This window comes from Salvelinus alpinus, chromosome 27 (genome assembly GCF_045679555.1).
Source record: "Salvelinus alpinus chromosome 27, SLU_Salpinus.1, whole genome shotgun sequence".
Taxonomy (NCBI): Eukaryota; Metazoa; Chordata; class Actinopteri; order Salmoniformes; family Salmonidae; genus Salvelinus; species Salvelinus alpinus.
Window position 1 is genome coordinate 17,891,872 of NC_092112.1, and position 12,314 is coordinate 17,904,185.

Sequence of the window (12,314 nt, forward strand, 5' to 3'; positions counted from 1 at the left end):
TGTGATGGTTGAGGGCCAGATTGGGAATTTAGCCAGGACACCGGGGTTAACACCCCTACTCTTACGATAAGTGCCATGGGATCTTTAATGACCTCAGAGAGTCAGGACACCCGTTTAACGTCCCATCCGAAAGACGGCACCCTACACAGAGCAGTGTCCCCAATCACTGCCCTGGGGCATTGGGATCTTTGTTTAGACCAGATGAAAGAGTGCCTCCTACTGGCCCTCCAACACCACTTCCAGCAGAATCTGGTCTCCCATCCAGGGCCTGTCCAGAACCAACCCTGCTTAGCTTCAGAAGCAAGCCAGCAGTGGTATGCAGGGTGGTATGCTGGAATACTGGAAGACTCCTGACCGACACCTAGGTGAGAAAGGCCCTTACTCCCCATACAGTATATGGCAATATATTCTCCCTCCCATACAATAGGAAATCAAGTCAACAAATTTCTTAATAGTCTCGTCAATTTGAGTATGCTCTCCTAAAAACGCAATGAAGAGCCAATGTTCCTCTGACCATATTCTGTAAGCATTTTGAGGTGGTGAGTGAAATCAAGAACAGTTGAGAAAAAGCCAAGACCTCTGCTTTGTTGCAGAATAAACTAAAGTGGAGAATTGTAGAGCTAGACAGATCATTCCTACAGGCATTTAGGACAAGCGCGACAGTTCTCCTAGCCCAGTCAGCCGTCAACTACCTTAAAGGCCTATTGACGATAACATCTTCTAGCCAGGTGAGTTTTGTTTAGCGACTAGTGTTAACATTGCTCTAAAAAAAGGTTAACACTAGTTGCTGCAGTACAGTTTCAGAAACATAAAAAAGATCATATCAAAAAACATGGTTTGATTACTACATACCATTGTAGGGTTAAGGTTCACACACTGCCTTGTTACAAAAAACAGACAAGACAGTCATCTGTGCTAATTAGCCATCTGCGTCTCCTAACATCTGTGTACACAACATTGATGCCACAAACATGTTACTGAAAAATACTGTCCGCTGCAACTTAAGTGTACAGCAACTGTGTATTTTGCATGGGAAATGATTGATGCGATATGAAAGTAGAGGGATGTATGTCTCTAGAACCGTACTGCAATAATAACCGAGTCACATGTAGATGGAGTATTTGGCTTCCAGCGCATATTTGCCTTTAAAACAGAACATGTAAGGCCTTTGGCCTAACGTTGGCCTCCAGTAGTCCATTGGGGCATGCTCTGCTCACTTACCTCCATGTAGGTGCGGTCACACAGAATCTCTCGGGAGGCCCATATAGTGTAGCTACAGGTTTTGCCTACTCTGTACAAGGAGCAGTGTTGCCAACTCCTCAGTAAGGAAAGTAGCTATTGGCTGTCCTAAAAGTCGCTAGAAGTTGCTAAATGACGTCATCGCCTAATTTGCATAATTGTCCATATGCATGTAATTGTGATGGACGCTGTAGGAGAGAGGAATAACGTCGTGGGAGAGACAAAACGTGAGTAAAAAACACCCTAAATATGTTTAGAACTACAAATGAACTTTCTTCTGTCAATTCTTGTTTTTTTTAATGTCACAATTCCAACCCTCCTCCTTTATCCGGGCTTGGGACCGGCAAACGTGACCGAAAAGAGTCACTCTGGTGGAGTTACTTAGTTTTTAATTTAATTTTTTAAAATTGTTTTTTTGTTTTCTTAATTTGTTTTGTTTTTGAACCTTATGGTCCACTTAGGAGCCTACAACAAGTCACACTAAAACATGAACATTGGCAGGTTCAGCAACTGAGGGAGCTGACTTAAATGAGTAAGCAGCTGATGTGCCAAAAAGCTGCAAAACATTATCAGGCAGCTGGTGCTCATAGCAAGCCTCACCAGACAGCTTCAGCCCATATCGAATGTACAGGATTGAGTTAAGGGTCTGCAAGGACATCCGGTTTCTAAGTTTGCTTTTTACCACACTCATCTGTCTGAATACTCTCTCGACTTCAGCATTCGAGTGTGGCAAGGACAACACAGACACAGCAGCCGTGGCAAGTTCTTGAAACGGGTTGATATCAGCTGCATCCCTGAACTTCCAAATCTCACTCCAGAAGCCCAGTGTGTTTTTGTCTCATTCCGTTTACTAAGATGGATGGCACGCCATTGCTGGACAATCTTGTCTATCTCTGCAGGGGAGTAGCCACAGAGCTTGGCTATTTATTCTATTTCTCCAGGGCTCTTATTGTGCTTTAGAGTTTCCTCCACATTGAATACTGACATGTACTGCAATGCTTCGATGTTGTCCGGCAGTCTCACCCTCAACGCATTAGCGAGGGAGATGGTGAAGGCTACACACCGCTTTCGGACATTGTTTTCATCCTCAGGCGCAAGGTGGAGGAGCTCAGCTGCCTTTGACTCAAAAAGGTAACCAAGGTACGGTTTGGGACTGATGTATCCATCTATTGGCCCTTTGAGTACATCAACATTTGCCAGTGGATTCAGCACCTTGCTGCTCACAGACTTGATCAGGCTAACCAAGCTGTCAAGTAGCTTAAGAGGATCTACTTGCTCTCCCATAAAAAGCCTTGTATGCCAACTGTACCTCCCCCAGCACTGACTTCAAAAAAGTCAGATACAATATGTTTTGAGGATCACTGTACATGGAGTATAAAACCTCAGCCATGTAGCAGTGTTCACTGGACTGGTGACTGCGAAATGCAGCCTAAGCTCCTCCCACTGGTCCAAAATGCATGAAACGGCTGGTTCAATTGAGAGCCAATGTGTGGCACACACCTTGGTTATCTGTACAGGTTTCTCCCCACAGTTGGTTTCATATATGGCCTTGTAGACCTCCCTGCGCTTTGGAGACACTGAAAACCAGTTATAAGTCTCTCGTACCAAGTACTCCACACTACGGGGGATGGTGTCATTGGAAGCATGACGTACAGCAAGCTGCAGAGAGTGGCACACACAGCGAATAAGAACCAGATATTTGAGGCCATACTCATCCTTCAGCACTTTATGGACCCAATTGTTAATCCCCATCATAGAGGCATTGTCAGTCCCTATCCCCAGGAGTTTCTCTTTTTTAAGACAACACTTCTCGAACAGCACGTGCTATAGATTTGGCATCTCCTCCCTCCAACTCAACAAGCCCCAGAAATGTTGATATAATTGTCTGCTTGGTGTCACTAAAGTACCTTATCACAACCCCCAGGTACTTAGAAACACTTACATCTGTGGACTCAGAGGCTGAAACGCTGGTCACCTACATCTGCGTCCAACTTTTTCAGAAAGTATGGTGCTATAACACCATTAATCATGTTGGTGCACTTTGTCCTGTGCATTTTGAAGTGGGTAGCAGCAGTGGAGTCTGAGAAAGCAGCTCTACATGCTTCTCCAATGTGATCACATGCCAGCATAGAACAGTGTTCAGCGATAGCTAATGCCATGGTGACTGGCCTCAGCCTTTTTTGCAGAGTCAATTTTTAACCATAAATGGCAGCTTGTTTTGGCTGGAACTGTTAAGGCTTTGCCGAAAGTGTTTGAGTTGTCATGTGTTTTTTTACATCACTAAGTTTGGGCGTAGAAATCAACCTTAATACAGGCAGTATGCCCGTGTATCATCTCCAATAAACAGCTTCAACCAGCCTTTGAATTCAGGGTTTGATTCCCACTCCTTTCTGTATTTTTGAGTGTACAGTTTAAACTGAGACATAAGCTAAACATCTAGCTGGCTAGCTCATGTCACAGAGAGGCACACACAGTGGACAAGGTGAGTAAGTGACTGAGGCTGTGTGTCAAATGCAGTGATTTATTTTAGACAAAAACACTTCACATCCAGCCCTGAATGCAAGCCAGGGCGGGATCAGCCAGCGGCGGCTTCCCGCACGCACGATTCATTTGCAGTCTGGATGCGGAGGGGTGAACATCTCCTGCTCTGACAGCAGCTGGGAGGGACTGCTGCGTGAGGACTGGGCCGCCTGCGAGTGCTTTGGGACGGGGCCCACGGCAGCACCCGCTGCTCGTTGAGAAGAGTTAGAATGATACATGCTTTCACAGAGTCTCCAATAACACCGCTAGATTTGTCGCTAGTCGATTTTTTTGAAAATGTGTCGCTAGAGGGGTCTGAATACTCACTAAATATAGCAACAAAGTCGCTAAGTTGGCAACACTGACAGAGTACTCGCTCATGTGGTTTCCTTGCAGCCTTAGCTGTTCGACCGAGCTGAAGGTCTTAACCTAAAATCATTGGAGAAAAAAAAGTTTGATTATGCAATTTAAAACATGAACCCCATGACACATTACAGATAGCAATTGCAGACAATAAATGGCAAATTGCCCATTTGAAGCTCAAGCAAATACTGCAGTTTAGCGTTACCATGTTCCGGGAAAAGCGGCTTAGAACAGAAGCAAACATGACATTGCCCATCAGGTCCATTTTCACACTCATTCCACACAGAGTAGCCAGGCTGGGCATCAGGTCATCTGGACAGGTTGGAGAGGGTGTAATCATAAGTTTGCAAATACATGTACAATTACAATGCATGAATTCTGAAAGAGATTCAAGAGTCAAACTGACCGACAATAACATCAACTTCAAACCTCCTGTAAAGGGGATCCACAATCAAACAAATAATGTTCCCCAGGCATTCAGGGTTGAGGTCATCTGGAAAGGGGAGTCAATGTTGTCAAACATTTAGTGCCTGAAAATATATTATATGGTAATCTTACTTGTAGAAGGTGTCTGTGCTTGTATGCTCCCAGCTACCATCAATAGGCAAAACCACCTGTAAGGCATTTGAAAAATGATTAAAACAAGAATGAAGACAAGTCAAATGTTTAAGTCACATAGGACTATTATTCTATGCCCGCTACTAACCCAGATCCAAGAAAATGACCCATTGTAGAACAGCCGTTTCGTTTGTATCAGAACCATGCTACAGCCGTGACCTATATTTGACCAAAGGTATAGCCTATAGTTCCTGCACCTCACACTTATACTTATATAGCAGCACAACAGGTGACACTCATAATTGCTTATCTGCCCATCAATGGTGGGCCAGACAATCACCATGCGGGTTTTAAAGGTGAAAACGGAAAATTCAACGATGCAGGTCAAATATTTACAGATTTTTTTTACTGAACTAAAAAACGAGGCATTAAAAATACATTTGCCACACTTAATGATAAGGCTAAAATCTCCACCAAATCCGATGCGCCTCCCCTCTCGGAGATTGAAGGAAACCATTGCTTGGCTTTGGACCACAAAATCCTCGCGCCGTTTTTATTGGTGCGTCCTTGTCGGAGTAGCGGACTGAGTGATTCAGCCTGCTACACTCCGGGTCCGATCATTATTGCGGGCGCGCTCCGAGCACCAACAACGTTTCGGTTTAGGGATAATTCCTTATGAAGCATGGGACTACTATTTATTTGGAGATGAGAATAATCGGATAATCAGTACTCGGAAAGTTATTTTAATGGAAAGAAAGGGCACAGGAACAGGTATGCTTTATGTATTATTATCATGTTGAACTTATCGGGGAGCCCATGTCGATTTGTTTAAACATGCTTGCCTAATATAGAATATAATATAATTGATTGCCTACATTGTTGTGTCTAATTTGTATTTGAGACTGTATATAGGCAAATGTAAAAGAGAAAAACAAGTATATCCTAAATAAAACAATTGTAGTCTATCAGGTTTAATTTGACATAAAAGTTAGTCGCCATTCAAGACTAACCAAAATAAAATTAACGCACTGATGTTGTTAAAGGTAGTCTCGTCCTTTAGCGGTCCGGTGTCGGATGAAGGGGTCCATAATAACACTTGTCGAAATAGTTTGTTGTCCGCAAAAATTAAGATCTATTTTTTTAATAATTGCTCGATGTAAAGTCCCATTTCATCCTGTTGTCAAATCCTATTTCTCTGGTGCTGAGGGCCTGTAATTCGATTCCCTTGGTGATAATCTAGTACTTTAGCCTGCTTGAGGAAGTGATAGGCATTGAACGGTGATTCAGTACTATCAACACACCACACACCCACTCTATTCTTATATTCTTCCCATTGATGCTAGCAATTGCATGTTGATATAAACATTGGTGGGCTCAGGGCAGAAACTTTTCATGGTGTAATATATTATTGGTTTTAAAAGCAGTCAAATTTGTCCTAGGAATGCTATTCAAGCAACCTGGTCTCAGAGCATTTCGTATTATTCAGTACATCAATCCGAAACACACCATTTAGTATGATATATTACGTCACGTATGGTATGTATTCATTTGTGGCTGTCCATCACTCATTTCGTATATGTTAAAAATTACAATTCATATGATATGTTATGAATTAGCAAAACGTACAATATATTACGAATTCTAGCTAGGTGGCTAACGTTAGCTAGGCAGGGGTAAGGGTTAAATTTAGGAGTTAGGTTAAAGGGATTAAGGTTAGGGAAAGGGGTTAGCTAACATGTTAAGTAGTTAAAATGTAGTAAGTAGTTTAAAAGTTTCTAATTACCTAATTGACAGCTAAAGTTGTCCGTGATGAGATTCAAACTTGCAACCTTTGGGTTACTAGATGTTCCTGTTATACGTCTACCCATCCACCCTGACCAACCACTTCACTTTCATTTTTACCTTAAGTAACCTTCTGTCTTATGTAACCATACCAAACGTAACATATCATACTATTTCAGTGTCCTGGATTTACATTTACTATGTCTAGTCTATGACACCAGGCTGATTCAAGAGGACAAATAAGTTTATACAGCAATTGACTCATTCTATATGAATTCAGTCACTTTCTGATTGTACCCTTTTTGATTTAAACAAATCCTTCCAAACATGTTTGCCCATGGGAGAAGTGATCATAAATTAACTTTTTGGACTTGAATACCAAAACAAGATGAGGTGCTCAAAGTTCTTGCATACCAGACACTACCATGAGACATCCATGTTTTCATTACTGAAAATTATAAACGGTTTAGTTTGATATCATTTGAAAGCTTACCAACGGGGTTATCAAACTATTTTATAATTTACTGAAAAAGTTTTGTAAGACAGAATTATGCAAAAAAAAGTGTAAACTCAGATTTTTCAATTTTTCACATACAAAAGCATTTGGACACCCCTTCAAAATAGTGGATTCGGCTATTTCAGTCACACCCGTTGCTGACAGGTGTATAAAATTGAGCACACAGCCATGCAATCTCCATTTGTAAACATTAGCAGTAGAATGGCCTTACTGAAGAGCTCAGTGACTTTCAAAGTGGCACTGTCATAGGATGCCACCTGTCCAACAAATCAGTTCCTCAGATTTCTGCCCTGCTAGAGCTGCCACGGTCAAACTGTAAGTGCTATTATTGTGAAGTGGAAACGTCTAGGAGCAACAACAGCTCAGCCGCGAAGTGGTAGGACACACAAGCTCACAGGATGGGACCGGCGAGTGCTGAAGCACGTAGCGCGTAAAAAATAGTCTCGGTTGCAATACTCACTACCGAGTTCCAAACTGCCTCTGGAAGCAACGTCAACACAAGAACAGTTCGTCGGGAAATTAATGAAACTGGCTTCCATGGCCGAGCACCCACACGCAAGCCTAAGATCACCATTCGCAATGCCAAGCGTGGGCTGGAGTGGTGTAAAGCTCACCGCCATTGGACTCTGAAGCAGTGGAAACGCTCACCATCTGGCAGTCCAACGGACAAATCTGGGTTTTGGCGGATGCCAGGAGAAAGCTACATACCCCAATGCATATTGACAACTGTAAAGTTTGGAGGAGGAGGAATAATGGTCTGGGGTTGTTTTTCATGGTTCGGGCTAGGCGCTTTAGTTCCAGTGAATGGAAATATTTGATTTGATTGAATATTAAAACATACAATCTACCTGCTGTGAAACCGCTCAACATTTTACATTACATTCAGTCATCTAGCAGACACTCCCATCCAGAGTGACCCACAGGAGCAACCAGGGTCAAGCGCCCCATCCAGGGGCACATCAAACAGATCTCCCACCAAGTCAAATCGGGGAGCCAGAACAGCAACCTATTGGCCACCGGCCCAAGCTCCCAACAGCCAGGCCACCAACCATCCAAGATCCCCCATCAGTTCCCGAGAGCTTCCCCTCAACCCTCTGAGACCCTTTAGTGCCAACTGTAAAGTTTGGTGGAGGAGGAATAATGGTCTGGGGCTGTTTTTCATTGTTCGAGCTAGGCCCCTTCCTATCGCTTCAGCATACAATGACATTCTAGACGATTCTGTGCTTCCAACTTTGTGGCAACAGTTTGGGGAAGGCCCTTTCCTGTTTCAGCATGACAATGCCCCCGTGCACAAAGCAAGGTCCACACATAAGTGGTTTGTCGAGATCGTTGTGGAAGATCTTGACTGGCCTGCACAAAGCCCAGACCTCAACTCCATGGAACACCTTTGGGATTAATTTGAACGTCGACTCCGAACCAGACCTAATCGCCCAAGATCAGTGCCCAACCTCACTAATGCTCTTGTGGCTGAATGGAAGCAAGTCCCCACAGCAATGTTCCAACATCTAGTGGAAAGCCTTCCTAGAAGAGTGTAGGCTGTTATAGCAGCAAAGGGGAAACCAACTCCATATTAATGCCCATGATTTTGGAGTGAGATGTTCGACGAGCAGGTGTCAACATACTTTTGGTCGTGCACTGTATCTTAGACCCTATTTTACATCATCTGAGGTGTTTGTGTTGTGCATTTCATGGCTGAGACAGCATACTCTTGAATACACGGTGGGTGTCATTTCAATCAGAGAAACAGAATTCCTAGAATGGACTTATCCCTTCAGACCAATGCAATTTAGATGGTACACCATTGAAATTTAATTGAAATTTGAACTTCCAATTACTACCAGAAAGATATCCACCCGCTGTCAAATGTCAACTTGAATGGGAATGTTTCAAAATTGACAGTTTCATTGAAGACCATGGATATTCCCACTCAAGTCAACATTATCTGATGTGTGGACCTACAACCATCTTTGTGGTACCATTTTAAAGTAGAAATGTACATTTTATTGACACTGTAGTACATTTATCAGCCAAAACATGACACCTATTCAAGAACACGCTGTGTCTCAACCGATGGTGGGTACAAACACCTCTGACGCTTTTTGATAATTCATGTTAAAGGTTAAAGACATTATTATATATATATAGATATATATTTATTTTTTTTATTCAAGAAAGGATCTAATTGTTTGGCAACCCTGTTTGTAGGCTTTCAAATTATATCAAACTCATCTGTTTATCATTTTCAGTGATGAAGACATGGATGTCTAATGGTAGGGTGCAGTGTGAAATATGAGCACCTTTATCTCCTAAAGATTATGGCATTCACTTTCCGACCACTTCTACCACGGGGAAAACATGTATGGTAGGTTTTGTTCAAATCAAAAGGGGTAGAGTCAGAAAGTCATTGATATCACATGGAACAACCCTATTCCTTAAACTTAAAATGGGTGGTAGAATGACTATTGATAATTGGAATGTTTCTCCTCCTCATAGATGGACCCTTGAGCCTTAACCTCACCGCTAGCCACCGGAGGCTGATCATCCCAAACTACATTTCCCACCAGCACTTTCCCCTCCTTGCCCATGTGGCCTATGGCTCATCATCACCAACATGGGATATGGGCAAGTCCTCCACCGATGCGGAAATGAGGAAGACCAGGTATACCTCAACGTGGGAGGTGTCCGGCACGAGGTGGCAGAGGAGACGCTGCTCCGCTTCCCCCACACACGCCTGGGCCGCCTGCTGCACTGCCGGAGCGAGGACGCCATCCTGGAGCTATGCGACGACTACAGTGCCACTGAGCGCGAGTACTACTTTGACCGCAATCCCCACATCTTCATCAGCGTGATCAACTTCTACCGCACAGGCCGCATCCACATCATGGAGGAGGTATGCGTCTTCTCCTTCAGCCAAGAGATTGAGTACTGGGGCATCCAGGAGCTCCACTTAGGGGATTGCTGCAGCAACTGGTTCCAGGAGCGCAAGGAGTACATTGAGGACCGCGACTGGGACGTCCAAAGCGACGACGTGCAGCCGCCCAGCTTGGACTCGTCCTTCGAAGAGCTCTCAGCCATGGACAAGGACCTGGAGAAGTTCAAGGGGGCGTGGTGCGCCGAGGTACGGAGCTACGTGTGGATTAGGCTAGAGGACCCCGGTCATTCGCTCTCATCCAAGATCATCGCTGTGGCCTCGCTGAGTGTGGTGCTCACCTCCATCGTGGCCATGTGCGTCCATAGCATGCCCGAGTTTCAGATCTTGGACGAGAACGAGAGACACATCGAGGACCCCGTACTGGCCATCCTGGAGGTGGTCTGCATCGTCTGCTTCTCGGCCGAGTTCATCATCCGGTTGATCGTAGCCCCCTCCCCAAGGAAGTTCCTCAGCAACACCCTGAACATCATCGATGTGGCCTCCATCCTGCCCTTCTACATCACGCTGGCCTTTGAGACGGTGGATGATGAGAACAGCGAGGAGAACGAGAACCTGGAGAACGTGGGCAAGGTGGTGCAGGTCCTCCGGCTGATGCGCGTCTTCAGGATCCTAAAATTGGCCCGCCATTCGGTGGGTCTGCGTGCGCTCGGCGCTACTGTCCGCCATAGCTACCACGAGGTGGGCCTATTGCTCCTCTTCCTATCTGTGGGCATCTCCATCTTCTCCGTGCTCATCTACTCAGCAGAGAAAGAGGAGGAGGACACTGAGCTGGGCACCATACCCATGGGCTGGTGGTGGGCCACCATCACCATGACCACCGTGGGCTATGGTGACACCTGCCCAGTGACGTTGCTGGGGAAGCTAGTGGCCACCCTGTGCATCCTCTGCGGCTTGCTGGTGGTTGCCTTGCCTATCACCATAATCTTTAACAAGTTTTCCAAGTACTACCAGAGGAACAAAGCCATTGAGGAGGGCCTGTGTCTGAGTCAAAAGGCGTCCGAGAGACACGACCTGGAGCTCCCTTACCATAACATCAGAGACCTCTACGCCCAGAGTCTGGGCGTGTACCCCTTCATGGGCGGCCTCGCCTTCAAGAACAGTGAGAGTAGCGGTGGGGATGATACGGACGCCTCCAGCCTACAGGACATAGAGGAGGTGTGTGACACAGACACTCTGGACAATGGGGCAGTGAAATGAAGCTTGAGGCTTTAGAAAGCTCAATACACCGCAAAGGAGCCCTTTATGGTTCTCAGGGTCAAGCTCTCCATAGTTAACTCTTAATATGTCTTCCTTTCTTGGCTGACTAGACTTTCACAACACTGTGGCCATGGCCACATGGGATTTTTTCTATTCTGATAAATATATCCCTGAACTGAGAGGGCACAGATGACTGACTTGGATCCCCCTTATAAAGGTTTGAATGTAATTCATCTATTAGGCCAGATATTGCAACGTTGCATGCATATGTTTAAGGAATTTGCATTATATCGTACAGATTTATCCGCTCAAAAGTTCAGTAAAGGTTTGCATATGCAAAGAAAAACTAAATTGATTAGAGAAAAAAGAAGAGTGACTTCAAATTCCGGGTTCGATTGATGTTTCAACCTCTGCATGAATAAAAACACATAAGACAAGTCATCAATAATGGGTAGTGGGATCATTACTTTGAGACCACAGTTACTGTAGATAAAGAGAAAGAAATGACCTCTCTCCAAAACCTCTCATGCTATAAGCACTGATGTACAGGTCATTTGATTAGAAAGTCATTGAGGCATTGTCTTAGAAATATATGTTGGCATGCTAGCTCCCTGGGTTAGGCCGTATGGACGTACTAATCAAATAAAGTCAGACCTGCGAAAGCTGATGAATTATGTCTCTTTATTTTGACATCGATCGGAGCCTTTGCTTCATGCGTTTTAATTCATTGATGGACTAGGAATGTACACGAATTAGTTGCGAAATACGTATTCCCTTTAAATTAGCGGTTACACTTAGCGGTACAGTAAATCAAACAATTTCGAACAAATCAACTTTGGGGTTACATCAGAATAAAAGTCATAACACGGGTTGTAAAATCCTGTAAAAAAACAATACCCATTCAACTCCTAGGCAATACATTGGTGTTCTTGACTCCTTATACGTTTCTCTGGCTTCTTCTCACTGATTTCCTGTCATGTGTCATCTTCTCTGGATGGATGAGCTGCTGTCCCAGTAGAACAGAAATGTGGGAAATGAGCCCAAACCACTGTAGGTTTGGGCACATTTACGTAGTAACCATTGTGGTGTTCTCCCGGCCATAAGAACAATGGTATGGTGCAATGAACAAGTTAACTGGATTCCAGAAACAAAAGATTCAGTCAAGATGTTAAGAAGCTCCTCTCCCTCAGTAGACATAGCTTTGCT

At 44.3% G+C, this 12,314-nt stretch overlaps 1 protein-coding gene across 2 annotated transcripts; it reads left to right on the plus strand.

Annotated features, from left to right (window-relative positions):
- Positions 1-4,997: 4,997 nt before the first annotated feature.
- LOC139556071 (delayed-rectifier potassium channel regulatory subunit KCNS3-like) lies at positions 4,998-11,770 on the plus strand. Of its 2 annotated transcripts, none has more exons than XM_071369578.1 (2): positions 4,998-5,063; positions 9,473-11,770. In XM_071369578.1, exon 2 carries the CDS (start codon positions 9,591-9,593, stop codon positions 11,106-11,108), a length of 1,518 nt encoding a protein of 505 aa, XP_071225679.1. In that variant the 5' UTR covers positions 4,998-5,063; positions 9,473-9,590; the 3' UTR covers positions 11,109-11,770. The 2 variants fall into 2 exon arrangements, with proteins under 2 accessions (XP_071225679.1, XP_071225678.1); XM_071369577.1 differs by having other exon boundaries at positions 5,015-5,451.
- Positions 11,771-12,314: the final 544 nt, after the last annotated feature.